General features: G+C 40.1%; 1 protein-coding gene across 1 annotated transcript; it reads left to right on the forward strand.

Annotated features, from left to right (window-relative positions):
• Window positions 1–716: 716 nt before the first annotated feature.
• On the forward strand, window positions 717–19,052 carry SLC6A1 (solute carrier family 6 member 1; the record flags this gene model as incomplete). The annotated part of the gene is made up of 14 exons (XM_082487843.1): window positions 717–951; window positions 1,695–1,826; window positions 3,237–3,337; window positions 5,104–5,213; window positions 5,333–5,465; window positions 6,850–6,984; window positions 7,102–7,205; window positions 7,523–7,647; window positions 9,957–10,069; window positions 12,189–12,320; window positions 12,886–12,988; window positions 14,277–14,377; window positions 16,474–16,641; window positions 18,646–19,052. The coding sequence occupies 14 exons, from the start codon at window positions 717–719 to the stop codon at window positions 18,748–18,750; spliced, it is 1,797 nt and encodes a 598-aa protein (XP_082343969.1). The 3' UTR covers window positions 18,751–19,052.
• Between the last annotated feature and the right edge of the window lie 8,003 nt (window positions 19,053–27,055).

Here is a 27,055-nt window from a genome sequence, read left to right on the forward strand (position 1 = left end):
TATATTATTTCATGGGCTGCTAAATAGAAATCTCACTACTGATTCATGTTTTGTATGTGTGCGTATATATGTAAAATCTGGGCTGTACGCTATGTACAATACAGTGTTGCATTTTGGGACATTGCACACTAGGGCTTTGAGCAACCTGGTCTAATGGGAGGTGTCCCTGCCCAGGGCAGGGGGTTGGAACTATAGATGATTTTTAAGGTCCCTTCCAACCTGAACCATTCTATGATTCTATGATTTTAGAGTTATTTTGGTTTTGTAGACTTATAAGAGATCCATAGGGGAAAAAAAATGAGTAACTGTGGCTTGGAGATTGTTTTGTGGCACAATGTTAGTTCTACCCTGCTTCCTACTGAGTCACTAAGAAAAAAATCAAACGGCAGAGCCTGATTCTTCAATGAGACACTCACATTGCAAAGCTCGTTCAGCGGCGAGATCTCCGGTCACTGTATGTTTTTAAGTTGCGTAAAGTACCACTGAAGCAAGTCTGAATTCTGTGTTCTTGTGTTTTACAGGTCGACCCAGAAGGCGGCAGGGGGTCGCGGACTATTTGACAGCCCATCCCGGCACTGGGGGGGCTGTGATTTTCCTGCCGAAGCCGTAGCTGCCCAGTAGGGTCACCGCCAGCCGCAAAGCTGCTGTCCACGTGGACTGGTGCTGAAATCTCTCGTCCGGCCGCTGCCAGAGCCTCTCCAGCGAAACCCAGAGACATGGCGACAAACGGGACGAAAGTGGCAGATGGACAGATCTCCACGGAAGTTGATGCTTCCATCACCAATGACAAGCCTAAAACCTTGGTAGTAAAAGTGCAGAAGAAGAAGACGGATCTTCCAGACCGAGATACTTGGAAAGGAAAATTTGACTTTCTTATGTCCTGTGTAGGTTATGCCATTGGTTTAGGGAATGTGTGGCGATTTCCATACCTTTGTGGAAAGAATGGTGGAGGTATGTTTTTTGTTTCATTCTACAACCTCTGATTTGTTTGTATATCAGAATTCACCATAAAAATTATCAGTAAAACAAAACTTGGTTTTAATAGCTTTTTCATCTGTGTAGGTGTTTTTTGGTCTTGGAGGTTTTGGGGGGAATTGTTTTTTTTTTGTTTTTTTTTTTTTTTTTTCTTTACACTTATCCAGGAGGGTTGGAGCCATTTTGGAGTGTGGTGTTCTTCTTTGAGGTCTTCTCTGGAGTTTATTCTAACTTCTAGTTGGCCTTAAAAGACCATAAGGTATTGGAGCAGAACAAGAGCACGTTGTCCTCCAACCCTTCAGAGCCCTTTCTTTTGGACTGAGTTTTTAAGAGAATTGCATACGGCTTGTAATACTGACTCTGAGCGTACCATAAAAGGCTAACTTCATCTGTAAAGCAGCCAGTTGTGGTTAAAACCTTTATGCTATCTGCATGCTCCTGTGATAGATGAAGGCAACAAAATACAGAGTCTTTTGGATTTTAGCTTTTTACTTAAACAGAAAATATTTAAATGACTAGGAGATATATTTTTCCCCTTACTTTCACCTCTTGAGATAATGGTTACAAAGGGCGCATGTGCTTTCCACTAACCTCTTTGAAATGTTACACTTGAGCAAAAAAAAAAATGGGTTTCTTTTCACATATAATAGGGATGGAAACAGTGGAAACTCAGTAGTGCTTTTCCCCACTGCAACAGACTTTTTGTTATTTCTTTTTAGGTGCATTCCTGATTCCCTATTTCCTTACTTTAATTTTTGCGGGAGTGCCACTGTTTCTTTTGGAGTGTTCCCTTGGTCAGTATACATCTATAGGAGGCCTTGGAGTGTGGAAGCTTGCTCCAATGTTCAAAGGTACAGTATGAATTTGGATTACTTTCCATTTGTTTCCAAGTTGCAGAAGCTGCACAAAGTGACAGGGCAAAGATATTTCTTTATGCCGTCATATTTTTACTTAAATTATCATTTTCTACAGAAAACTCTAATTTTCTGAGGTGTAACTGACAATTTTGAAACACGCTAAGGTCTTATTCCTTCCACATTAAAAGTAGCAAGAGTTAGGCATTAGAATCCCAACAAACTTATTTTTGAACTTTAAAAACTTTTATTTTTTATTAGGAACATATAAAACCTGTTCAAAATAGCATATTAAATCTGGCAATAGTTGTCTGAGCAGTTGTGGAACTCTGTTCACAGCAATTTGGTGAATATTGTTTCTGTTTGAGGTCACAGAGGTTTGTATCTCCTGTTGTTTTTTATCGAAATTCAAAAGCCAGGCACTTCAAAGATGGCAATTTCATGCTGAATTGCTTAAGACAAGCTCACTCCATACTTAGATTTTTAGCTACTTTGAGGTTGCTCATTGCTAGAACCTCAGGGGTTTAATCTAAATTCTGCATAGACCTACAAAACTCACAAACTGTGCTTTTGACCATCTAATTCCAAATCCTTTGACACCTAAGAGCTCCTGAGCTGACTTCTGGACCAATAGAGGAGCAAGTTACACATTGAGTTATAAATTACTTCACACAGTAGGACTGACAATTAGCACAGGGTGAGCTACAAGTTTGTTTAGAATGTTTTTTTTTTCTGAGAAATTTTGTATTGGGAAAACCCAGAGAGATTAAAATGTTTCTCACAGATAAGTATTTTAACTTTGCTCAAGTTACTGCTGTTGGTAGGTGGCACAATGTGAAGTGTAGACCTTGGTTTGCATTATACTGATTGTTTTGAGCATTTCCTGTTTAGTGTCATGTGGCAACTGCCACCAGCCTGAATATTTTAAAATACCCCTGTCGTCTCCATGTGGCAAGGCGTTCTCATTGGGGAACCCCTGACATTTCTTTAGTCTGAGATGACATAACAGCATTATAGTAAGCATCAAGCACTTTGATCAGTGTACTAACTGGCTAGCTGTTAGAAGTTTCTGTGGGACTGCTCTTTCAGAGAATGAGCTGAGTTAGCTCTTTTCCCTAGAAGTAAAAATCTACTGCAAAATCTCAGCAGCAGCAGATGTGACTGCTTACTGCAACACACAGAGAACTGGACACTAAGATTAAATTTATGGATGACTGAACTATCACCCAAATTAATGACCTTTTTAAATTGTACTTCTAAAATTTTAACTCGCCATTTACCAAATTTTGTAGAAACTATCTGCCCCATATGTTGTGTTTGTCCTTCTGAACTGCAGGTCCTCAATAGCCACTTGTACAGACATTACTAAAAGTTACCTTCTTTTCTATCTTTTTGTTTTCTTTACAGGTGTGGGACTAGCTGCTGCAGTCCTTTCATTTTGGCTAAATATTTACTACATTGTGATTATTTCATGGGCCATATACTACCTGTATAATTCCTTTACCACTGTAAGTGTGTGTGGTGGTGGTGGTGGTGGGGTTGGAATTGTTTGTGGAATGTAAAGCAAAGTGATATATAGATAGCTGATTAATCTGTCTCATTGTAAAGGTGTGAGGTTAACACAAACTGCATAGAAATCACTGGGATAAGCCATTTCCTACTTAAGGAAGCCTATTTTGTAAAAATCCTTTTTTAATTTTTTTATTTTTCTCCACAAGAAATGTAGAATAGAAAACTGTGAGGAAAATATTCCGTTCCAAGAATGCCAGTGGAGAAACATAATAATGGATCATTTTGGTGCCACAGGCACCATTTGGTGCCACTTTCTTAACAATTTGTTTAAATTTCCTCATCTTAATCTTCAGAGCCATAACTCTTTCATCTGTACCCTTTTAGTTTCACTTATTACCTGTCCCTGCACTTTAATCGCAAGCATGCCTGCTTGCTTCTCTGCTTACCTGCCAGGCAGCTGCAAGTCACGCTCCGGCTTTAGGCTCCTTGTCCTGGCAACGCTAACGAGAGTACGAGTACCCCTTTGCCTTTGAGCCTACAGGCTAGTCATTCCCCTGAGAAAAATTCTAGCGTATAACTGATATTTTTTTAATTCAATAGCAGCCACACAAATGTTAGCCTTTTGGGAAATTGTATCATTGCAATGTGTTTTAATAGGGGAGGGGTTTATTGAAGAAATCCCCATGGAATGGAAGGTTTGATTTGATTAGCTCTGAACTTCCATTCATTGTTGTTATTGTCGCTGTGTTTTCTATCCTTTTAACTTTATTTTTAGCTGCCTTTTTGTCCCCTCAAGGATGATTCATCAGCTGAGTAGGTCTTGTCTGATTTGTGGGTTTTGGCCATCTGAAGAAGCATTCTTACATAAGTCTCAATAATTAATGCGTTATTGTTCAATTGTTGTCTCTTCTACAAATTTTGTTCATGCTTGCTTGTTCTCAGCTTTAAAGAATTGTCCCTTGACCAAATTTGCATTAATGACTGTCTGGGAGTGACACGATAATTTCTTTTTTTGTTATCCTCAGATTTGTTACGGATGTGAAAGGTCAGTCTTAGTCTGGAAGTGGTGCACTGGCCCATATTAGATGAATATTAACTTCTAAGTCCCTTGAAGCCTCTTATCCTTGTATTTAAAACATGCAGTACCCTGATACAACATTTTCTGTGAGAGGATTTTCCAAGATTGGCCATAAGAAGCATATCTAAGTTGTATCTAAATGAGATTCATTCCAATGGATATCATGAGGAAACAGGTTCTGCTTCTCAGAACTTCTGAAAGATAACTTAATGTAATGCACACGTAGAAAATGCATGTAAAGAAATAGAAAGTTTACATTTTTCTAATTGTCCTCTGACCTGAGGGGAAAGTGGAAATCTCTGATCAATAACCATCACACCTTTATTACATCTAGTGCAACAAGAGGTAACAGGACCTCCAGGAGGTCCTTTCTGCTGCCCTTGTTTCTTGTAGCACACTCAATATACTCGCACATGCTGAGAGGCGTATCAGACTCCAAAGCGTTTGGGCTGATGTATTAAAGAAAGGAAGAAATATTTTCACATCTGATTCACACAATTGCTATGAAGGTAAAGAACTTATGTGGCAGACATGCACCCCAGAGAGATCAGTGCACTGCAGAACTCAAAGTATGTTAGTTCTCCACTCAACTGTCATTTCTAGTAAAGAGAGAGATACCTGAGGTAGTGCTTACTTAAAAAGTGTTTGACTACTTAGGTTTTTATCTCTCTTTTTCTTAAATAGACTCTTCCTTGGAAACACTGTGAGAACCCATGGAACACTGACCGCTGCTTCTCCAACTACACCTTAGCAAACACCACCAACATGACAAGTGCCGTAGTCGAATTCTGGGAGTAAGCAGATTATTTTTCTCTATATCGTTCCTGTGCATATGCAAGGATCAGCTTGTTGTCATTCATATACTATCTTCTGAATCTGTTGTCAAATGCACCATTCTGTTGGCTTATTCTAGACGCAACATGCACCAAATGACTGATGGATTGGAAAAACCGGGGCAAATCCGATGGCCGCTTGCCATTACTCTAGCAATTGCCTGGATTCTGGTGTATTTTTGTATCTGGAAGGGGGTAGGCTGGACCGGAAAGGTAAGATTAAAAAGTACTGTAAATACATTTCAATTAAAAATGCCCATTTTACTCAAATATTCTGAAAATTCTTGAGGTAAGAGGCACTGGGGATAGTTTTTCTGGAATAGCTCTGTGAAGTATTTCACTTCTATCTTTTCTTGAATTGATACAGCGCCGTGTTTTTGAAAGAGCCGGCTCCTCTGTAGCTAGCTCTGACCACAGTCTTGGATGGTATGTTCGCTTATAGACTTCTTGGCTTTGCCAGGTATAAAATTGCCTAAAAATATGTCTGCTTGTTAAGGGGTTGAATATTCTAGCTATTTGGCATAGCAATAGAGTGAGGGTGCAGTGTTTTGGCTTAATTTATTGCACAGCTCTTGCTGGACTTAGATATGTAAGTGTTGAAGCTGTATTGCATATAAGAGTTCCTCCCTGCATTCCTTATGATAAATGAGAGCCATAGGTGGTTCTTACCACAGGCACGCTTGCATGCTGTGCTTCCTGGAGCCTGGCTGGTTTCTGAGTACAAAATAGAATTTACTAATGAATTAAAGGAAATTATATTATTGGCAGACCTTTCTCCAGGAATGAAAAGGCAACAGCATCTGACATTGGCATATACCTCTCTCTCCCCTCCTAAAACAGCAGGAAGAAATCTTAGGGAAATGAAAAGCCACAGCCATGAGGCCTGGTGGCAACCGAAGGCTCGGGTTATGAGACCTCAGGCCTGGTGTAGAGGACTAGGATTTTTTCACACTGAAAGAATGAATTGTTAACTTTTGCCGTGATAGTTGTGACCCACTTCAAGCTGCATGTTGAACATGGCCTAGTTGAGCTCAGACCAAACCTTTTCATTTCTCATGTCTGCAAAGAAGTCGGCAAAAAAGGGCTGAGTGTTTCTTTGGATTCTGACTTCATAGCGTCTTTTTGTTATAACGCTTTTGAAAAGGCAAGAGAGTAGGATTCTGTAGGGCAACCATATCAAACATAGGTGAGGAGAGAGTGTTAAAAATACAGGGTTATATACAGTGTTAAAAATACATTTAACAGATGTTGTTCTACAAGCAGCGTAGGAGTACCAGAACCTTGTGTTTTAGGGAGCTCCCCTTGTTGAATACAAAAAAAGACAAGCACAAGCCCCTTGTGCAAAAATATCCCAGCCCACTTAATTCTGCCTTCGGGAAAGTCAGCAACAGCCACCGGCCTCGTGGACATGGTGTTTAGGGAATTCTGTAGTAGGCACTCCCCTTTCCTCACCAAGCTTTTCCACGGATAAATGCTTCAATTTTAAAAGTCTCAGTTGCTGCTACAGTGTTTTTAGGGAGCAAATATTTTCTGAAGTGTTAACAAGCATAGATCGTTCTTCCTTCCACACTTACAATGTCTTGTTTCTTCACATCAGGTGGTATATTTCTCTGCTACTTATCCCTATGTTATGCTGCTTATCTTGTTCTTCCGTGGTGTAACACTGCCTGGAGCAAAGGAAGGCATTTTATTCTATATAACTCCCAACTTCAGTAAGCTTTCAGACTCTGAGGTAAATATTCACTCCTTGTAAACAAAAGTTTCACTACTAACTGTTCACCTTTCAGACATATGACCTGCTCCTCAAGTGCAGAAACAGATTTTTAAAAAAATTATTTCCTGCAATCAGGTTTGGCTGGATGCTGCCACACAGATTTTCTTCTCCTATGGTTTGGGTCTTGGTTCACTGATTGCCCTTGGAAGTTACAACCCTTTCCACAATAATGTTTACAGGTAAGCAGATGCCTGCGCATATCACAGTGGCACTCCCCTGTCTCAGCAGGAGCTGGATTCTGTCTTGTGGTGTACTGTATCATTGAAATAAAGTGTAGTCTCAGCTCTGAGTATTAAATATTATATCTAACTAGGAATGAGAGGTATAAGTGCACTTACACTAATGGGAGAGACGGTATGACTTGTCTGGCATGAAATGGAACCTGAACTGTGAAATACGAAATCACGAAATCTTTTCACAGGAAAAAAAGGGTAATGTACTGATGAACAGTAGCATTGCTTTACCTACTGCTTAAAGCACCTTCCCTTTATTTCAGGGACTCCATCATAGTGTGCTGCATAAATTCATGCACAAGCATGTTTGCTGGCTTTGTCATCTTCTCCATTGTTGGATTCATGGCTAATGTCACAAAGAGGCCTATTGCAGATGTTGCAGCATCAGGTATCCAATATATTTTTCTCTAAGTTGTTCAGTGGCATCAGTTATTTTTTGTGTTTGTATGTTGTATCCAACTGCTTCATATAATTGTTCAAAATCCCTCCCTCCAAACATGCCGCCGCTCCCCGTCATTTCAATTGCCCGTACCGATTGCAAAAGGGAGAGCATTGTTTCAAACCTCTCAAGGCAGCACCAGCAAAATCACATCATGTCGAGCAGACTCCCTCCCTGCCTGCCTGCCTGGTGCTCTCAGGCCTTTGGTGTGGAGAGCGGTCAGCCAGAGACTCATCCTGGACCGACACAATGAATGCTGATGAATACTGCTTACAGGGAACGTGTTGACAAGAGGTGGCAGCACAGTTAGCTGCTTCAGTGCTTAGCTGTGGCATCAGATTATGAGCTTTTTGCTACTGAAAGTCTTAAAAGTGAGCTGAAAAGAGGAATAATGGTCATTATGTTTTAGGAGCCTATATTCTCAAATTCAGTTAGGTTTTTAAGTTCTTTTTATTGTTTCTTGAGGTTAAGCCCTTTGAGGCAGATCCATTTCTCACCTGTTCAGACCTACAGCTATCAGCCAATTTTATGGGAAAGCTTTATTATGAAAGTCATTTTACTTAGGGCAGTAAGATGTCCATGGAAGGATTCTGCTATTTTTTTTTTTCTTTTTGCAGTTCCTTGTCTTTCTTCCAGATGAAAAAGCTTAAAGGAGCAGAGCAGATGGTTGCCCTGACCCAGCTGGTGTACCAGATACTCATTTAGCAGTTCTGGCCACAGGGAGGGATCCGATAACTGAAAGCTTGGTTGGAAGTTGCTGGTGGACAAAATATGTCTTTTTATACTAGAAAACATATCCCATTGATGAAATATTCCCTTAGTTAGAAAAGCAGAGAATTTAAACCCTGAAAATAATCTTCAATAAACTACACATTAAAGAAATTAGCAAAAAAAAAATTACGAAGGCATATACTGTTGTCAAAAAATGCTCTGGAAAGTCAGTGGTGTGTGAAATAAGCTTCTTGGATTTATGTATTTGATATGGATGTAACTATATAAAGACTACACCTGCAAACAAAACAATATTTTTATATCATATTAAGCTCCTAAATACATTTTAAGGTACCTAAGACAATAGACTTTTCAAAGATGCACATGACCTGCTGTGGCCAGTAATTGCGAAGGATATTTGGAAATCTGACCTTTTAATTAAGGCTTCTATTCCTCCTAGCAAGCTCAGAAACTGATGCTTTTTTTAGCACCATGAGACATGTTGTTTTGCGATCTTTTATACAGCTTTGTAAAACAAATAGTAGTATTAAAAGGTGTAGCTGCATTTTGGTGGAATGTGTAACAGAGTCAAATTAAGAACATATTTATTTTATTTTGCTTTTACTACTGCCATTTGGAAGGCATTCCAATCATATCTGCTATCGCTAGCAAATAATTCTTTCAAAATCTGCACTGCATTTACTGTGGCAATTCAGGTGCCTAATGCCAATCCTTGCTTCACTGGTTTGAAAGCGTCCAACCAATTATCACAGACAGAATTACTTTTAATGAAAACTGAAAAATCGGATACCCTCCTTAGGTGACGCACAGTAATTTTATTTCTGTGATTATTTAGTCTGCTACAGGTTTCACTCTTAACCTGACATCGGCTGGTTTCCACGCTATAACAACAAAAAGAGCTCCTTCTTTTTTAATAAGAATTTATATTCTCCTTCCAACACTATGCCCCCATCAGCAGTTAGTAGGAACACAAATGGAAAGGTTTGCCTCTTTACAACTATATAATTTATTAAAATATGTATTTTAAGATAATTAATGGAATGGAATAGCAAATGGGAATACTGTATATGCTGGAAAGTGTCTTCTCCATTTCTGAGCTGTCTTTGTTTCTCTTCTGAACTACTTGGCGCAAAGCAGAATCTTACAGCTATCAATAACTACCTGAGAGGGAGAGAAAGCTGATGAGTAGCTGAAGATGTAATCCTAGCCAAGGATAACACTCCCTGTCTTTGCTATACAAAAGTGCCTCTCAGGAGCAGCTTCTGAACCGCATCTAGTATTTTGCTTGGTTGGTTGGTTTGGGATTTGGGGTTTTTCTGCTTTGTTTTGGTTGGTTCATTTTAAAAGCAAGATACATGCACTGACTTCTTGATCAGTGAACAGTGATTAAGCTGAAATCCCTGGTCAGATGCTGCATCCATAGCTGAGTCCTTCAAATAAACCTAAAACCTATGTATCAATAGGAGCAAATAATCACAACACCCAATCAATAACATAGACATTTTCTCTCCTGTTTCTCCTACCAGGGCCTGGACTGGCATTTCTAGCTTATCCAGAAGCAGTGACACAGTTACCGATTTCTCCTTTGTGGGCAATACTGTTCTTCTCCATGTTGCTTATGCTCGGAATTGACAGCCAGGTAAAACTAGTGTAAAAATTAATATCAAAAACACATTTTCTGCAAGGTTGGCCTCTCTCTATGCATTCTGCACTGCCAGCAGTTAGAGGCGCAGAATGATTTCTGGAATAATCAGATAAATAACTGGAGGCACTAAGGGCAGGAAAGACTTAAGAGGTTCAAGGAGCCTGGGATAGTCAAAAACTGATACTAAGACACTTCTGATACTAGACACTTGCTTTTTCATGAACTGTTGGAAGCATATACAAAATGTGCAGAAAATTTATTCTGCAGATGAAAGGAACTTTCTTTGAAATCTTAACTGTTCCATCACAATACTAAGAACACCTTTGCAGAGGTCATCAATGTAGGAGACACTTAGATGGCACAAATATTTCTGAAAGGCGACTTCATAACTTACCACATGGAGCAAAAAGATGCAGCACACATTTTGTTTTAAGCATGTGAATGTCAGGAGCAAATTCAGGAGGCAGGAGGCTCATTAGTGAGGCCATTCTGCATCTTCGCATGTTCTGAAATCACCTCCCAATGGTAGGGATCAGGACTTTGTTGGTTCAGGCCTCAGCTAAGAGTTATAGATGGTATCTGACAACTGAAAGTTAATGGGAAGGCACAACCTAGAGGTTTTACAAATCCAAATAAGGTATTTCTCCAGAGTTACTGTCTAGATTAAATAATGAAATAATTAACTCATGCAATCATTAAAAAATGTTTATTGCGAAACAAACAAAAAGCACGCAGAACAAGAAAAAGCACTCTACATACTAGAAAGGTCTATGTCCAACAAAAGCATTCATGAATCAGTAGTAATTCTATACAGATAGCAACTATAATGTAAGCAGTAAAGAAAGCAGCCTGTCGTATTTTTCAAAGCATACTTTCAGGACTGACTTTGTCAGGGACGTCCCTTCTGCCTGCTGAAATGTTTTGTCATTTGTGTGTGACCGATCGTAGGCAGATGTGTTAATCTCCCTGCAATCAGTTGCAGTTGTTAAACCAGCACCTTACAGTCATTAGCACAGTCTTCATAGCAATTAAAGAAATAAGAGAATTACTAGCTTAGTACTGTACTGGTCTTTCAGTAAAGAAAATCCATCGTTTTCTCTAAATCCAAGTTGACTTCTGCCTGTGAACAAAAATACAGAAAAGACCAAGAGGGCATTTTATCTTGCAACATGAAAGGAAGCTGGAAATGTATCTTTTCTATTTCTTTGTTTTTCAGTAAGCTTCAGGCTTGACATTAAAACCTATTGCTCAATCTAGGGGGAAACTACTGTGGAATTAATTGGGTCAAAAATATTCTTGAAAGAACTTGTCTCTAGGCAACTAACAGCTGAGGAAGGTAGTCTAATATTATTAAAAAGAATATATATCTACAGGCTGTCATGCTTTCTTCATTTTCTGTCTGTCAGTGAAACATTTCATATGCGTCATTTACAGGAACTAAATCCGTTGGTTAAATTCTGATTGCGCTGCTGGAGATTAATAAAAATTTACATACCTCCCGTTTTTCATTTTTTGAGCCATCATAATGACATTTATTTTGAATATATACATTCAGTAAAAATCTGACGTACGGCTGTGCTTTCCATTTGGAAGATCACATCCTCAGCAAAAACCTTACTATTGCATTGACTTTTCTGGGGATACAAAAAGTATTTGATTTATAACATATGAGAATCAATCTTGTGTCCTTAAGCTTCACTCTGAAGCGCTGATCTGATTACACTTTTTGTGTCTATTGCTTTCATGTGCATGAGTAAATCACAGGAAGAAGTGTATGTTTTTGAAGGATCTAGGGGTCAAAACCTTCAACTGCAGGTGTATTGTCTTCTGTCACAAGAAAGAGCACTTTATCTTCCTAAAGCACGTGCTGTAGTTCGTAATTTGGAATTTTGAGTGTTTTTCTAGCTGGAAATCTTTTTGCACAAATCTTTTTAGACAGAAACAAGGATATTCAGAAGCACTACTTCCACTGAAGTCAAGTGAATTTTCATTTATCATTTAATGGATGCAGCTGTAAGGCCCGGTGATGAGTAGTATTGGAAACTCCTCCCCTCAATGTAATCCCGCTGTTGTAGTGCATTGCATTGTATTTTATTTCTAACTTTACTTGCAGTTCTGCACAGTGGAAGGATTCATAACAGCTTTGGTGGATGAATTTCCGAAGTTACTGCGCAATCGAAGAGAAATCTTCATTGCTGTTGTATGCATTGTTTCCTATCTGATAGGACTGTCCAATATTACTCAGGTATGTTCTGCAGAAGAATATGATCTTATGTCTGACATACAGCATCAGTTTTATTTCTCCTTTCCGCGGCCCCAACCAGGAATCATTACAAACCAATGAAGTGGCAGGGATCTATCACTCATTGACACTATCTAAAGACTTCAGGCGGCAGATGTGAACTTGTAAGTGTAAAATGGCTGTAGTCCGTGGGTGCAGTGCTGCCTGCTTCATGCTTCAGGGGACAAAAACATACAAATCTACACAGTCCAACAAGTGGTAGCTAGGGATGTCCTTCATTGCTTCTGTGATCTACTGGATTGCAGACTGTTTCAGGGAAGTGATTGAATCGTTGAACAAAAAGGAGTAAAAGTGAAATCAAATCAGTGAATTGAATTCTAGCAGTAATCTGATTTTTGTCAGTATTGACCTCAAGCATTGTTAAGACTTTAACCTGTTAACTTTAATTAATTTACATTAATATGTCCCTAACCTATTTGTCACTGTTAGTTTTTAGCTTGCATTTTAACCTGTTTTGAAATTAGAGTCCTTACTATTTATTTTAACACTTCCTTCTTATATGTTTTAGGGTGGAATCTATGTGTTTAAGCTTTTTGACTACTACTCTGCCAGTGGAATGAGTCTCTTGTTCCTTGTATTCTTTGAGTGCATCTCAATATCCTGGTGCTACGGTAAACAACTCAGTTTTTATTTTTTCCATAAGTGTTGCACATCAGAAGGATACTTCATCTACTGATTTGTTCTTTTGTATGTGCACATGCTGAGGGTGGAACTGAAACTGGCCTTGTTTTATATGCACGTCATTCCACTGAGAACTCAATGTTGGCTTGTGGAAGGTATTTCTGCCTCTTTTAAACATCCCGTGTATAAGCCTGGAAGTCATTAGATGCTAAGTGTTTCAGAAATACTAAATAGGTGACATCTCCCTCTTTTTTCCTGTCTCCCTTCCTTGGAAAGCCTGGGTCTTCCGAGGTGTTAGGTACTGCTGTTCGCAACATAATGACTTAAGTCTTTTGGACTTCGTAACGTTTCATTTCCAGAAATGACACAGTCACTCTAGGATCTTGCAGTGAGAGCCGGGCTCCTTGGTCAGTTTGATCTTGCATAATTGCCCTAAAATATCCAGAAGTCTGGACTGAGAAGCTCGGGGTATAAAGATTAATGAATACGTATGATATTCTTGCCAGAGTATTTGTGCATTTGACCTCAGTTCTGTGTTAGCTAGTCCAAGGACCTACTCCCCTGATTACTAAGGCACTTCATCTTATTTTACAAAACTGATTCAGAGCTAGATAACAGCAGTCTTTCTGCTGGCTTTTAATGGGCTTAAGAGCACTTTATAGGGGAGACATACTGTGTATGAACCCAGCAAATGCGAATGGAAAAATACACCAGCTAAAACATGAAGAAATCAAATACAAAGTTATAAATAATATGATAGACATATCTTCTAGAAGATGATGGAGTGCTGGTAGGTATCAGCAGCAGCAGAAGGGCTACTCTGATTTCATATGCAGTTGTGTGTGTATCTGATGTGCATATATTCACACAGAGTGAAGCCGGTTAACACTAGGATGGATTTTTTTTTTTTTAAATTTAATTTGTAAAATATCATTCTAAATCTCTCCTTCTAATGAGACTTAGAGTTTAAATTAACCAAGGGCAATTTATTGCATCCGACCTTCAGATGTACAGATTCCCTCAGCCTTTGCATGGGAATATGTTTGCTGGTCGGTAATTAATTAATTATGATGTGAAAGAATGAGAACAAATGATTCTTGGTGCTTCTGAGTTTGCACATTTCTTTCCCGTTCAGATAGGTGAAAAGTTATGTTGGGGGCTGGATAGAGCTTCCAATTATACCTCATCATGTATGACAGTGTCTCTCAAAACCACTGAGCTTTCAATTGAATCCATTATCTGATATGTTTCTATACTGTTTCTTATTTCTACATTTAGGTGTTAATAGATTTTATGACAACATCCAAGAGATGGTGGGATACAGACCCTGCATCTGGTGGAAACTCTGCTGGTCATTTTTCACTCCTATCATTGTGGCAGTAAGAAACAAACTTTTATTATATGATTCAAAGGATGTAAATGCGGTGGCAAATATACTACAGCATTGTCATTTCCACCCCCACAGGTTCATATTAGCACCGACCTCGTTCCTTTTTAAGGATTTGAGCAATTCCATTAAAGACAATAGGCAAAACCCAGTGTTGTTAGAGGAAGCCTGTGCCCTAAGAAAAGAAACCTTGTTCAATTTCAAGATTTGTATTAGTCCTCTGCAAATAGTAACTTTCAAGAGTTTGATCGGCAGAGATAGAAAACTGTCAGAAACAAATTTTGACCATTTCTTGTATTCTTACATAAAATTTAGCAATCTCTCTAAAGTCTACATTTTCCATATGCACAAAACTAACTGAATTCCTTCACAGGCACTATTCTGGTAACAGACTAGGATTACGAATGGATGTTCTTCTCTCACGGGATTCAGTGGAATATATTACTCAGTTTATACTACATTGGTACCTTTTTTTCTGGCAAACCTTGCAAGGATTTTTTGCGCTGGAAACCACAGTACAGTCTTTTCCAGCTTTTAAGCTTTATCCAGCTAAGCCCATACTGTACAACTTGAAATAATAAGCAAAGTAATGTAAATTTACTACACATAATGTAGCCAACCCAGATGCAATATAAAAAACCATAATCAAGTAGACACTATTACACATGACCCAATACTTCCCACTCACTGATATTTCTCCGATATTCCCATATAGGTAGCCCAAGGCTGTAAAAAAGCAAACAAAGAGCACTAGAGAGGCACAGAAATGTGTTTATACTGAGGGTTCCTTGGTTCATTTGTACCTAGACGAAGGTGGAGTTCATTTTTCTGAAAATAAGTCTTCAGGAAGACATAAAAAATGCATTTTGTTTATTTCAGTGATATAGTAGGAAGATGACCAATATTGTATGTACAACTTACCAGATTTCTCCTGTCTTGTAAAGTCTTCAACAGAATTTGTTGTCCAGTGCAAGTTCACAGGTGATGATGATGTGCTAATAAAATCTGCCACTCGAGGTTCTGCTCTCAGGGAGTATGTTCTGCACAAGACCTGAAGCTGGGATCAGAATGAGCCTCCTTCTTTGCTGGTTCAGTTTAGCAGGTTCCCTGATGCAGGCTGTTTTAGACATTTGAAATGGGATAGGAGTTTTTCTTGGGAACTTAAAGGAAGAAATACCATATTTACAGGTCATCTGTTTGAAAACAACACAAAAGCAACCCACAAGTGCTGCTGATCAATGGTACGGTATACATGGGTATGCAGGTGTTATTCCCCAGGACCCCCATCTTTCCCAATAGCCCCCTTCCCGCTGATTTTGTGCAGGTTATCCGAGGACTCCACTAGTACCAGTGGATATCCCGTACCCGCATACCTGGATAATCTGAGATGTAGGTTATGTATGTGAAAATATCGTGTTAACTTGAAACATTAAGTTTGGTAAGAAACATCTGGGGAAACTATCTCTTCACCTCTTGTTATTGAAAAATTCAAAGTGGTTTTTGAATTTCATAAGATAAGTTTTGTTATACAGACAAATCTGTGGCCACTTACTGAACTGCAGGTTCCATTCTGACTGTCTTCATTTTCCATGATGAATTTATTCAGAGGGTCTGAATGATATCAAAGCCTCTGGTCCGAGCACTCTTAGGGAGGGATATTAGACGTCAGTGCAGAGTCAGGCTTGAAAGAACATTTCTTATTCAGAGCCTCTAGGAGTCTGTTGCTGACTCCTAGAACTCTACTGATACTATTACTCCAATAAGAAAGTTAGTAGAAACAAACAAACAATTTCAGAATTACGGTTCAGTTATTGACCTATTCCCGCACTAGAGGTTAAGCTAGTGGGGAATCAGTCAGTGCAGTGGGCTGACATTTGCCTGTTTTCTGCAACTTCCATCGGGAAGACTGACCTGCCGGCCCCATCTACAAGCAAGTGCCCGGCAACCATCGCCGGGGACCAAAGGAACCCTTTTCTCCTTGTCTGGATGTCAAGGCAGGCTTGAGGTCTAAGTCAATCCAGTAAAACTCTTGAATGCAGAACACGCTGGAAATCTCATCCAAATCTTCTTTTCCACTGTATTTTGCAGGGAGTATTTATCTTCAGTGCTGTCCAAATGACTCCTCTCACAATGGGAAGTTACGTTTTCCCAAAATGGGGCCAAGGGGTTGGCTGGTTCATGGCCTTGTCTTCGATGGTGCTGATACCAGGCTATATGGCATATATGTTTCTAACCCTGAAAGGCTCCTTAAAACAGGTAAGTCTTTCTCCTGACTGTGATTTCATCTTGTGAGACCTGTGCACACTGATAAAAGACTGCCGGGCAGCTCTTTTCTACTATGTATCCTGTGGCCTCACTTGCTTAGCCCAGGTATTTTTGCATCGAGCTGAAAAACAAGTACCAAACAGACAAAACAAAGGCGGTGTCTGTACTATCTGCTGTGAAACATAATTCACCGATTACATGGGGTCCTTATCTCTGGGCTTTGACAGTTCCAGACACTTTACATCCCAGCTCCTTACACCTAGACAACAAAGTAGCAGTTTACAAAATATGTAAATTTGTCCTTATTAACGCAAGACAAACCGTCATGTACCGAGGCAGGTGACGCTTTAAAGAATTGGAATCGGACTCTTAGGACTAAACCCACATAACTCTTGGTTCCCATGAGTGTGCTCGTAGTGACCCTATCTAGCATCTCCCTGCAATGGGATCGCAGATTTGAGCCCTTATTTGAGCATTACACCTGTTCTAAGTTCCAACGGCTGCCTTGTTCTCCTGCAGCTGAGGGAAAGTACACATAAAATCCTGGGAGCATATTTTATGATTATGCTGCACTTCCCTTTAGTCTTTATTTAAGGGATTTCTATGAACAGTTACTTCATGAAGAACATTAGCAGACTTTTTTCATTGCACTGTGCTTCTCCCTGATTCCTTATTCTGTCTGCTAAAAGGAAAGGACGCTTCCCATGTGAGAGGGGCATTGTATGGCTTAAATCCATTTTAAGATCCTCAGAGAAATGCTGTTAAAGGAGTGCGAAATGTTAACGAGGTTATTGACCATTACACTGTTTAGTAATTACCTACATAATTAAATACAATTGCCATACTTAATGTTTTTTATCTCAGTTTTCCCTCTCCAGCCAATAATCTCGTTCTGTGTGTAACAGACACTTCTTCAGCATGAGTATTGAAACATATATCACTGTCTTCTATGATTGTGGGAACGAAAGATTGTCAAAATTAATTTGTCAGAATTTCTGGAATATTCTAAAATCAGCTGACAGAGCCATCTTTGCAAAGGGACAGATGATCTTAAGCAGAATTGACGAGCAATGCCTCATGAATTGCTTAGATCTTGATCCAAATATTTGTCTTCAGCAAATTTTAGAAGACTCAGTGGCACTTCAGAGAAGTCTACCAAAAAATTTCCATTTTTTTTCTCTCTGCTCATTCTTAGCTGCTACATTTTGAATAACTTTCCCTTGGTCTTATGGAAACATTTGTGTGCAAAGGGAGAATTGTTGCTCTGCAATATAGCTGCTTCTCAGGTAGAGTTGTGTAAGACCACAGTAACAGTTCTTCATCTCAATCTTGCTGTGGTCTTGTTTTTGAAAGCATTGACAAATGACCATCAGATAATTGGAGGAGCCTGCACCACCCACAGGCTTTGACGATCAAACCTGGGCTCTTCCTCGATGTGAATTGAGGCAGATAACCTTTATGAAAGGAGAACACAAAAGGACTAGAAATAAAATATCTTAAATACAAGTCTACTTTACCTGTTGTATCCTTGGAGGTAGTAACTCCCAGAAGCTGCAGCCAATACTCTCTAGTCCATTCTGCTCCCTGGGGAGGGTCACCATCACGTCCCAGATCCAGCTTTCAGTCCCCCACCGCAAACTTGCAGCCTCTGTGCGTGACCTGTGGGCTCTCAGTGGGGTCTGTCCTCACCTGCCCCCCACTGCAGTCCCCCTCATTGCTTTCCCCTAGACATGCTCAGTTGGTAATGCGTGGTGGCATCTACCATTTTGCATGTGGTCTTTGAACGCCCACTGTCATGTTGAGAACACAGCTAAAGCCGGTTTGAGTGTACGTGACTTACTGCCTTTTTGGGCCCTTAGGAGATAGACAGAATTTTTCATTTAAGCTCCAATGCCTAGACAGAAGTGTTTAGGATTGACTTGTTTTTAAAAAGAAAAAAGTAACCTTAGAAATGGTATTTTGACTGCCTCGCATTTATTGTTGTTCTTTAAACAGCGCATTCAAGTAATGATTCAGCCAAGTGAAGACATCACTCATCCTGAAAACGGGCCAGACCAGGCCCAACAGAGCAACTCCGCAAACAAAGAAGCCTACATCTAAACTTCTCTATTGTAAAAGTACCAATACTACTCCAGAAAAACAAAAAATATGGTTGAATATGACCACAAATTTATGTCTGAGAATATATAATTACCTACCTCTAGTGGCAAAAAAAAAAAAAAAAAAAGAAAAAAAGAAAAAAGGTCATCTCCACTATAAGGGAATCGCCATGGGTATGATCCAACCATTGCGTGAGCTCAGATGTTGACAGTGTTTTGTGTTCTCTGGCAATCCACAGACTGTTAATGTTTTTATCCTTTCACAATAATAGTTACATACCTTGGAATTTGTAAATTGATGTGCCAAGACCTTTTTAATCTACCTTTTAGCACGACTATTTGAAGTTTTGTGCTGCTGATTTTTAGTAGTTTATCAATATTTCTTACTGCTGAATCCCAAGACTGTTATTTCTGACTTTGCAGGAGTAAAAATCAGTTTGGCATTGTTTTGTACAAAAAGAACGAAGTATTTTGTAAACAAGTGATTTCCAGTGAAAAAGTCTGCCCTTAAAATTTGCTCCAGTTGAGGCCATTTGAGGGAGAAGAGACTTCCTTCAATTAACAGCAGACACAGCCTTCATAAACATTCCTAGTGCAAATTAAATTATACGGCTCTTTGTGGCAATGCGGCATAGAATGGCTGTAAATGCTTAGTGTGTGCTTAGCCTTTCAGGATAACTTTCAAACAAGATCGTAAATTTGTTTGAAAATATATATACTGTTTCTCAGAAAAAGGACATATCAATACTACGTGAATCGCAGATGTTAGAAGTAAAAACCACGACTTCTAACTTTTTTAGCAAAATGAGAAGTAATATCCAAGAGCTCTTAAAGATTCCCAGGAGTAAAAGAAATACAAAGTATTTGCAATTCAAGCTCTGAGTACTTGAGCTTTTGTTATGCTGGTATTATTCTACTGTTATTGCATTGCCTCCAAAATAGAAACCAAATCAATGGCTTAAAGATTGAAGCTTATCCTTGTAATTCTAATTTAGGGTTTAATTCACAACGGTTCTTTTTAATCCGTTAAAGGACTTCAACAGTTTCTAATAAGCAAATGATAAAACATGGATCGTTAGCACTTTGAAAACAGTTTTGCTTTCATCTACATATTATTTGTGGTGAGGAAGGCATGAGGGAAAGCTATTTCAATAATAATATACAAAAATCTCCACTCTGGGCTCCGTCTGCATTTGCCACACAGCTAGAAAGCCCGTTCGGCTCCTGGAAGTTTTCCCCTGTGTGGAAAATGCAGCGGTTGGCCCTGTCCGGCATTTCTCGTTTGGCAGCTATACAACAGACACAAAGGATTACAGAAAATGCAGTAGTTGATGTTTGATTGTAAATGACTGTGACAGAACTGTGCAATGAAACATGCTTTTCAGCAAATTTTTGTGCAACGTACAATGTTAGATAGCACAATTTATGTAGAACTACTACGTGAAAAACATGTTAACTGTGAATGTTGGGTTTTTCGTTGTTTTTGTCTGAAGGTGACAAACATGTTCTTGCAATAAGGTATTATTCTCAGAATGTCAAGCACATTATTGTAGAAATAATATATATATAAAATACACATGTATTTCAAACTGCATCATAAACTCTCAGAGTACGTTTGGTAGGTTCTAAACTGTTTCATACATAGATCAATTGTAAAATATTATGAGATCTATGAGCTACATCCTAACCGGCTATAGCTGAAATACAAAAGTCCTGTAAGTCTTTGGGATTTAGAGGAAAACCGTACATCCTCCGCAAACATTATACACGATACATACACATTATAATTGTGAATTTCATTAGACTAAGGATAAAAATTCCAACTTTCTCTTGTTTAATGTAACCGAGTCCCATGTTGTTCTAAGAAAAATGCAGTATTTAATGTTTGATTGTAAACAATTATGACAGATGTTTGACAGACCTGCTCTTTAGCAAAAAGCTGTACAAACGTATCATATAGCACAAAATAGTGTTGTAGAACTACTGTGTGTAAACTGTGAATAGCTGTAACTTTTTTGTAGTACTTGCCCTGAAAAAAAAGATTATTGTATGATCATATATGCTTTTTGCAATAAGGAAATATCTGAACACCAAGCAAATCTATCTCTATATAAAAATATATATGTAATATATACATATTCAAAAATATATACAGAGCCTGTTTAAAAGAGTACAGTATTATTTAGTAAATTGCAACCTGTTCTATGGACCAAATGTAAAATATTTATAAATTAAGATGCATTTTAAATGTCTATAAATGGTGTCATACTTAAAGCACGATTGTTATGTAAGTTTCCAAGAGTTTAGAGGAAAAAGAATAAAGGTTATATTATACATTACGTTCAGAATTTTGCAGTCTTTCATTGCACAAAACCAAGGTGCGTTATTTTCTGTGAAGCAAGTTCGAAATGTTTCGTATATTTTTTTTTATATATTTAAAATGCATCCTTTCAGTATCAAAATGCTGTATCACACTTGTGATGTGTATGATTAATCCATAACGCTATTTCTGTAATTTAGTTAGTGTGTGCATACATCACACAGAAAGCTTAAAACGTGACGGTCAACAGCCCTACCTGGCATCCTGCCTCTAACGCTCCTGTGGGAAGACGGCAGCCCAGGACCTCTGAGCAGCCCTAGTCAAAAGCCTGGATTTGAAAATAAATGTTCCTCAGGTAGGTTTCTGCTGATGCTCTGGGGTGTGCGCTGCAGCACCTGAAGTCACTGATTCCTAAGCCAGTACTGAGGCGCGTACCAGCCTGGGCCGAAGCCAAGGTGCTGGTGAAACTGTGGCCTTACTCTAAACGGACAGATGATATGTTTCTACAAAAAAAATCACTGTTCGCTGTATCAGCTGCCATTAAAGGGTGAGAAGGTGCACAGCACAGCCTTACATCTGCATCTCTGCAACACTGCTGAGGAGCTGACTGCTCCGATGCTCGGAATTTAATTATCTAACTATAAAATTGGAGCAGGACATCATGCTGGGAAAGAGTCTAAGCAATTTAGAGAACATGATTAGAATTGAAAACGCTCCTGATAGAAGCGTCTAAAATCATAGACTTCAAATTCAAAATGCTGACCTTAGAAAGGAGCACTCAAATGTACATGTCCAAGGCGAGGGCAGATCCTCCTCCTGCTTTTAAAAAAGGCTGGGGAGGAAGGATGGGAGCATGTACATGGGAACGCAGATTCTTCTGGAAATGGGGGGTGGGGGGGTGGGGGTGGGGCAATTTTGATGCTTTTCAAATACAGGGAAAAATTCAAACCATCTTTAATGTTTAGTTCATGGGCTTTCAGTATCGTAGTCATGCCTTACTGCTCTCACAATATATTGTAAGAAAAAGGATGAGAGTCGCATCTGAGCGACGCGGGCGCATGGGTTAGTGCTGGGTGGCTGCCAGATGGCAGGGCAAGGGGCAAAGGATGGCGGAGGAAAAGGAACCTAGTTGAAGGATATTGCGTTAGTGCTGTGATATTTCCATGTTCTCCTGGAGGAATTTTCTCTTGCCGTGCTGCAGAAATCCCGACAGCAATTCAACAAGAAAAATGCAAATAAGGTCACTTCTTCCCTCTGGGACTGCAGGATGCCCTGAGAGAAATCCATGTCCTTGCTTGTCGGGAGTATTAGTTCAGCTACATGTGCTTTTATTCTAAAAATTCTAAAATAACACTATGTTGCTTTTGGGATTTTTTTGTTTGTTTGTTTTAAGCCTGCTTATTTCTGGTTTGTTCTGCTCAGACCACAATAGCATTATTACAATTAACTATTAAAATTACTCAGCTCCCACTGAGTTGGGTGGTTCTCAGGGGCGCTGGGTCATGCCCAAAGGCACAGCTATGCGTTCAGGGGAGGACGATCTCAGGCTCACCGTAGCCTGGAAGGAGTCCCAGGGGAGCAGCTCCTGCCTGCCCACCCCCCTGCATAGCTGTACCCACAGCTGGCCCCCACCGTTGAACCCAGCCGGGAGCAGCAAAAGTGGGTTGCACTAAAGCATTTGCACATTCCTGCCTTGGTTCCTTTCACTTCAGGAACGATTCCCAGTGAAGGGGAGACTGAAGTCCATTGTACTGCCACCCACAAACACAGACAGACAGACACGATGAGGAAAGCAGTATAAAAGCTGTATTTCCCAGGAATCTGAAGCTATCAACTCAAAGCTCAGTGTGAGCTGTGGCAGCTGCCACCCAGCTGTAGCTGCTGCTCCTACCTTAGTGTTTGTGAGTCTGCCAAACTACCACAAAGGAGTTTCATTCAGCAGAGCAAGAAGGAAGGCACCAGCCTTTATATTCTAAAGGGCCTGCTTACCTTCTCCCCCGCCTTCTTTCTCAGCTTCTCATACTGCTAGGGATCATTTTGGGAGGACAGGACATACACGGAGGGACATGACAACGACAACCACCAAATCAAAAACAGCAAAACATGCTCCCCAATGCCACATTATATATATATATATGGCCAGTTACTTCAGTTAGTTCTAGTGTCTAGAGACTAGTGTCTAGAGATGGTCCTGAAGGGACAGTGGTAGTTTCTGTACCACCTTCTGATCATTGCCCGCATCTTCACTACTTCTTCCTGTCCTCTCCTGCTGGCCACAGTGGCTGTGGAGTGGCCATCATAGGGGCAGGTACACTTTACTCCTCCTCCAGGCAGACTGAGCAGCCCTTCAGCACAGGCACAGATAGAAAGTGATGCCAAAGCAAAAGAATGGCAGTCAAAATTATCTTCAGGACAATGGTGCTGACTGAAGAGAGAGATGTTTAAAATAAAACAGATAAGAACGGGGTGGGAGGGAGGGGTTTACCCACATACAATTTTTCCTGTTTTTTTCCAGTCTTAATATGCCTTACTTCCTCTTGTCTTGCCTTACTTCCTCTCTTCTTCCTAAGAAGTAGAAAAAAAAAAAAAAAAGCAAAAAGATCAGAGCGCAAAGGGGAATAAACTGGGTAAAGTGAAACGTAAGATTAGGCCCTCCACAGAGTCAGTCTTCCTATGAAGCTGATGTAAATATTGCCACTTTGCATTCCTGCCTCTACAAGTTGAGGCCAGGCAAGTGTCCTGCTGGCATGTTCAGGACAATGAGCACTTTTCCTTTATTTTTCACAGAAATCCAATTATTTTTTAGGGCTACAGAGCTGTATTGTTGTGTTTTGTTCTATTCTTCTGCCGAAACACGTAAGCCATTAACTCAAGCAGCTCCGCAGCTCACTGTACAAGTGTCTTGCCGCTGGTAGGTTACAGCTGAGGGACCCAATAATCCCCAGTTGCCAACAGGCTCGCTCTCTCATTCTCTCTCTCTCTTACTTCACAAGTGCATTCATTCAATAACTGCCCCCTATTTTAAAATTTATGAATTGGTGGGGGACAACTCACACTATTTTGCAACTTAACATCTGATTATTTTTTCCCCCAGCTTTGTAAATGGTCTCACATTAAAATCAGCGGCAAATTATTCAGTGATTATTTCTGAATATCAAACAGGCTGAAGTAATCTGGTGAGTTATTTGTGAGTCATAAGTACATGATGGTGCTAAATGTGTCCAACACTGCCTAAGAGAAGGACGAGATGGCTCAGGCATTGTCACAAGGACAAAAATTAATGTATTTTGCCAGCAATGGTGCTTTAGTCATATTGGACTAGCTGCCTTACAGATCTTTGGAAATAAGTAGCTGAGAGGCTTTTATAAACATGTCAAAGTAACAGTGAGTATAAGATAGCCAAAATGTACATGGTAAATTTATGTCTGGAGTCTCCTCTACACTTTCCTAAACTGGATACCCACTTAGTGCCGGAAGGGGAATAAAACTGAATGGAACAAACCACTGCCTTATTACATCACATCAATGCAATTTCTGTTCACTATAATTATTCTAAAGCAACCTGCGAACATCTAAACAAAAGTTCAACATACAAAAGCCGAAGAGGCTAGTTTAGTCTAAAAAAAAGGGTTTTCCAAACATCACTGGCACTATCATTTACTAGCAATACCCCATGCAAACCTACAGCGGCTTTCACATCCCAGTCCCCCCGGCAGCTGAATAGCTACCCCCCGCAGCAATCAATTAAAATTCACTACAGCCAACACAGCCAGGACTGCCACCTTCCGCTCAGCCGGCACCGTGGTGGGCGCAGTGATGCCAGCTAAAGGCAGTAGCCTCTAACCAGCTGGCCATTCCCAACCAGCACCCCTGCAGAGCAGCACAAGGGGTTGCTCGGCATCAGCCACCGCAGCGGAACCTGCTTGTGCCCGAGGTTCCGGTGTTGATTCCAGAAAAACAGCCACAATTCCTGCCGCCACGTCCCGTGGGTCTCCTCTGGAGCTCCACAAGCAAAATGTCTGTCCCGACACACTCAACTTCTGAAGCAGGAAGCCACTAACTAGTAGCTCGTGTATGTAATGCTATTTGGTGCTGTGGGAATGGGAACAGCCACCCTGGAATGACTGAGGAGCATTTTGATGAAGATCTTCTACGAGTAAAACAATAAATGTCTCTCTGAATATAAGGCAGCACGTCAGGTTGTGTTAGGGAATTATTTCTAGGTCATTTCAGTTCACTGCACTGCACTGAAAATATTTCACTGAATGGATGACCAAAATAATTAAAACAGCGGAGAGAAACACTAACTCACACTGTAGGCAACTAACTTTGCCCTAAAAGTGACAGAGCTCAGCCTTTTTTAACCTGCTCTTTTCCAGCTGTCATACAGCAGCAACACATGACCTTTACTGCTGATCTTTCCCCAGACTTGTTCTTGGTCTGGGGGGATAAGGATGACCTTTCCCAGCCTGGTTGCTCCTGCTGTTAGCAAGCCATATCGTGACAGAACTTGCCTGTCAGGCTCTGCTTCAAAATCACAAAATTAGACTCAGATTTTGGTTAAAACCCACTTTACCTCAATCCTCCAGCACTACTTAGGGTAAAAGAATCCTCCTATTCCGCTTGGCACTGAAGAGACTGAGCTTCCAACAACTGGCCCCGATCATTGAGCCGGTCCAATGTCCCATCTGCCATAAGAAAGCGCAAGCCGGGAACAAGCTGGAGAAGAAAGATTTGTTCTTGCACAGCTGAATCTTCACTGTTCCAGCTTACTTGTGGGCAAGGCCTGCAGGGAGAGCACTGGCGATTCACCCGTACACACAGAGAGACAGCTGAATTTGCGCTCATCAGGGAGTTACTCCACCACCTACGTTGAATTGTTTAATTTCCATTATTAGCTTACAGAATAAGCGCCCGAGGTATGGCTTTAGCAGTAAATACGACATTGCACGATGCGCGCACTAAGGTAAGATTGCCAGTAATTAAGACATGCCACCGACGTGCACTAGATTCTGTTTCATCCCGTGCCTCAAGTCAGCCAAGCCCGCGCTTGCCAGGTGGCTCTCAGGGCACCAACAAACCCAGCAGCTTCTGCAGCAAATGTACGTACACCCACACACCGAACCCACCCTGGAACACATCGATACTCTAACACCCCACCGTGTTAACCTGGTACTTCACTTCATCAATGGGCTCTATTCAGCCCTGTACAATTTTTCGTTTCAAGAATGATGTTTTAGAAAAGATAGTTCAACGTTTCCAACTCTGATCAAATAAATGAGTGAGCGAACGAGGTACTGGTAATCTCAAGCAGTAAGTGAAATGTCAGGAAACGCTCCTTGTAAAATGAGAAAATAAAGGGGGAAAGGTCTCAATCAGCTAACAAATGAGTTAACAAAGATTTATGACAAATCTGCAGTATCTACATTAATCTATTATACCAGCCTTTTTTTCCTTCTCATTTCACTTTTTTTGGACGGGTCGAGGTAAGGCAAAGAAAACTAGAGTGCCCGTGACAGGGATTTTGGCCCAAAAAGCACTATTTTATGGGACTGTTGGTTGGGGTTTTGAGGGGAAAAAAGACGTAGATTTCAACGTCTGCAATTAAATAATAAAATGCAAGCTTATCAGCAAACAGTATAATAAAACAAGTCTAGAGAACATCAAGGTACCAATCTACCGGCTTTTCCTGTTGGAGTATGGTAATCCTACTCAGCTCCATCATTCAGTTATTCAACTGTCAGCATGAAAATGTATGTGTGTGTATTGCTTTTAAGCTTCTCACTTTCACAAAAAGCTTCCACAAATATGCTCAGAAAAGTTTTTTTCTTAGTTCTTTACAGACGACGTATTACTTAACATTCAATATTTTATGGTATGTTTTCAGCTCATCCTTTTCCTTTGCAAGTCACAGGCTTCTCCAGGGGTTTCTGGCATGCCTATTTTGTTTTTCCACATTCTGCTTTGATTTTCTTTATCTTATGAA

Source organism: Vanellus vanellus (assembly GCF_965231255.1).
Source record: "Vanellus vanellus genome assembly, chromosome: 9".
NCBI lineage: Eukaryota > Metazoa > Chordata > Aves > Charadriiformes > Charadriidae > Vanellus > Vanellus vanellus.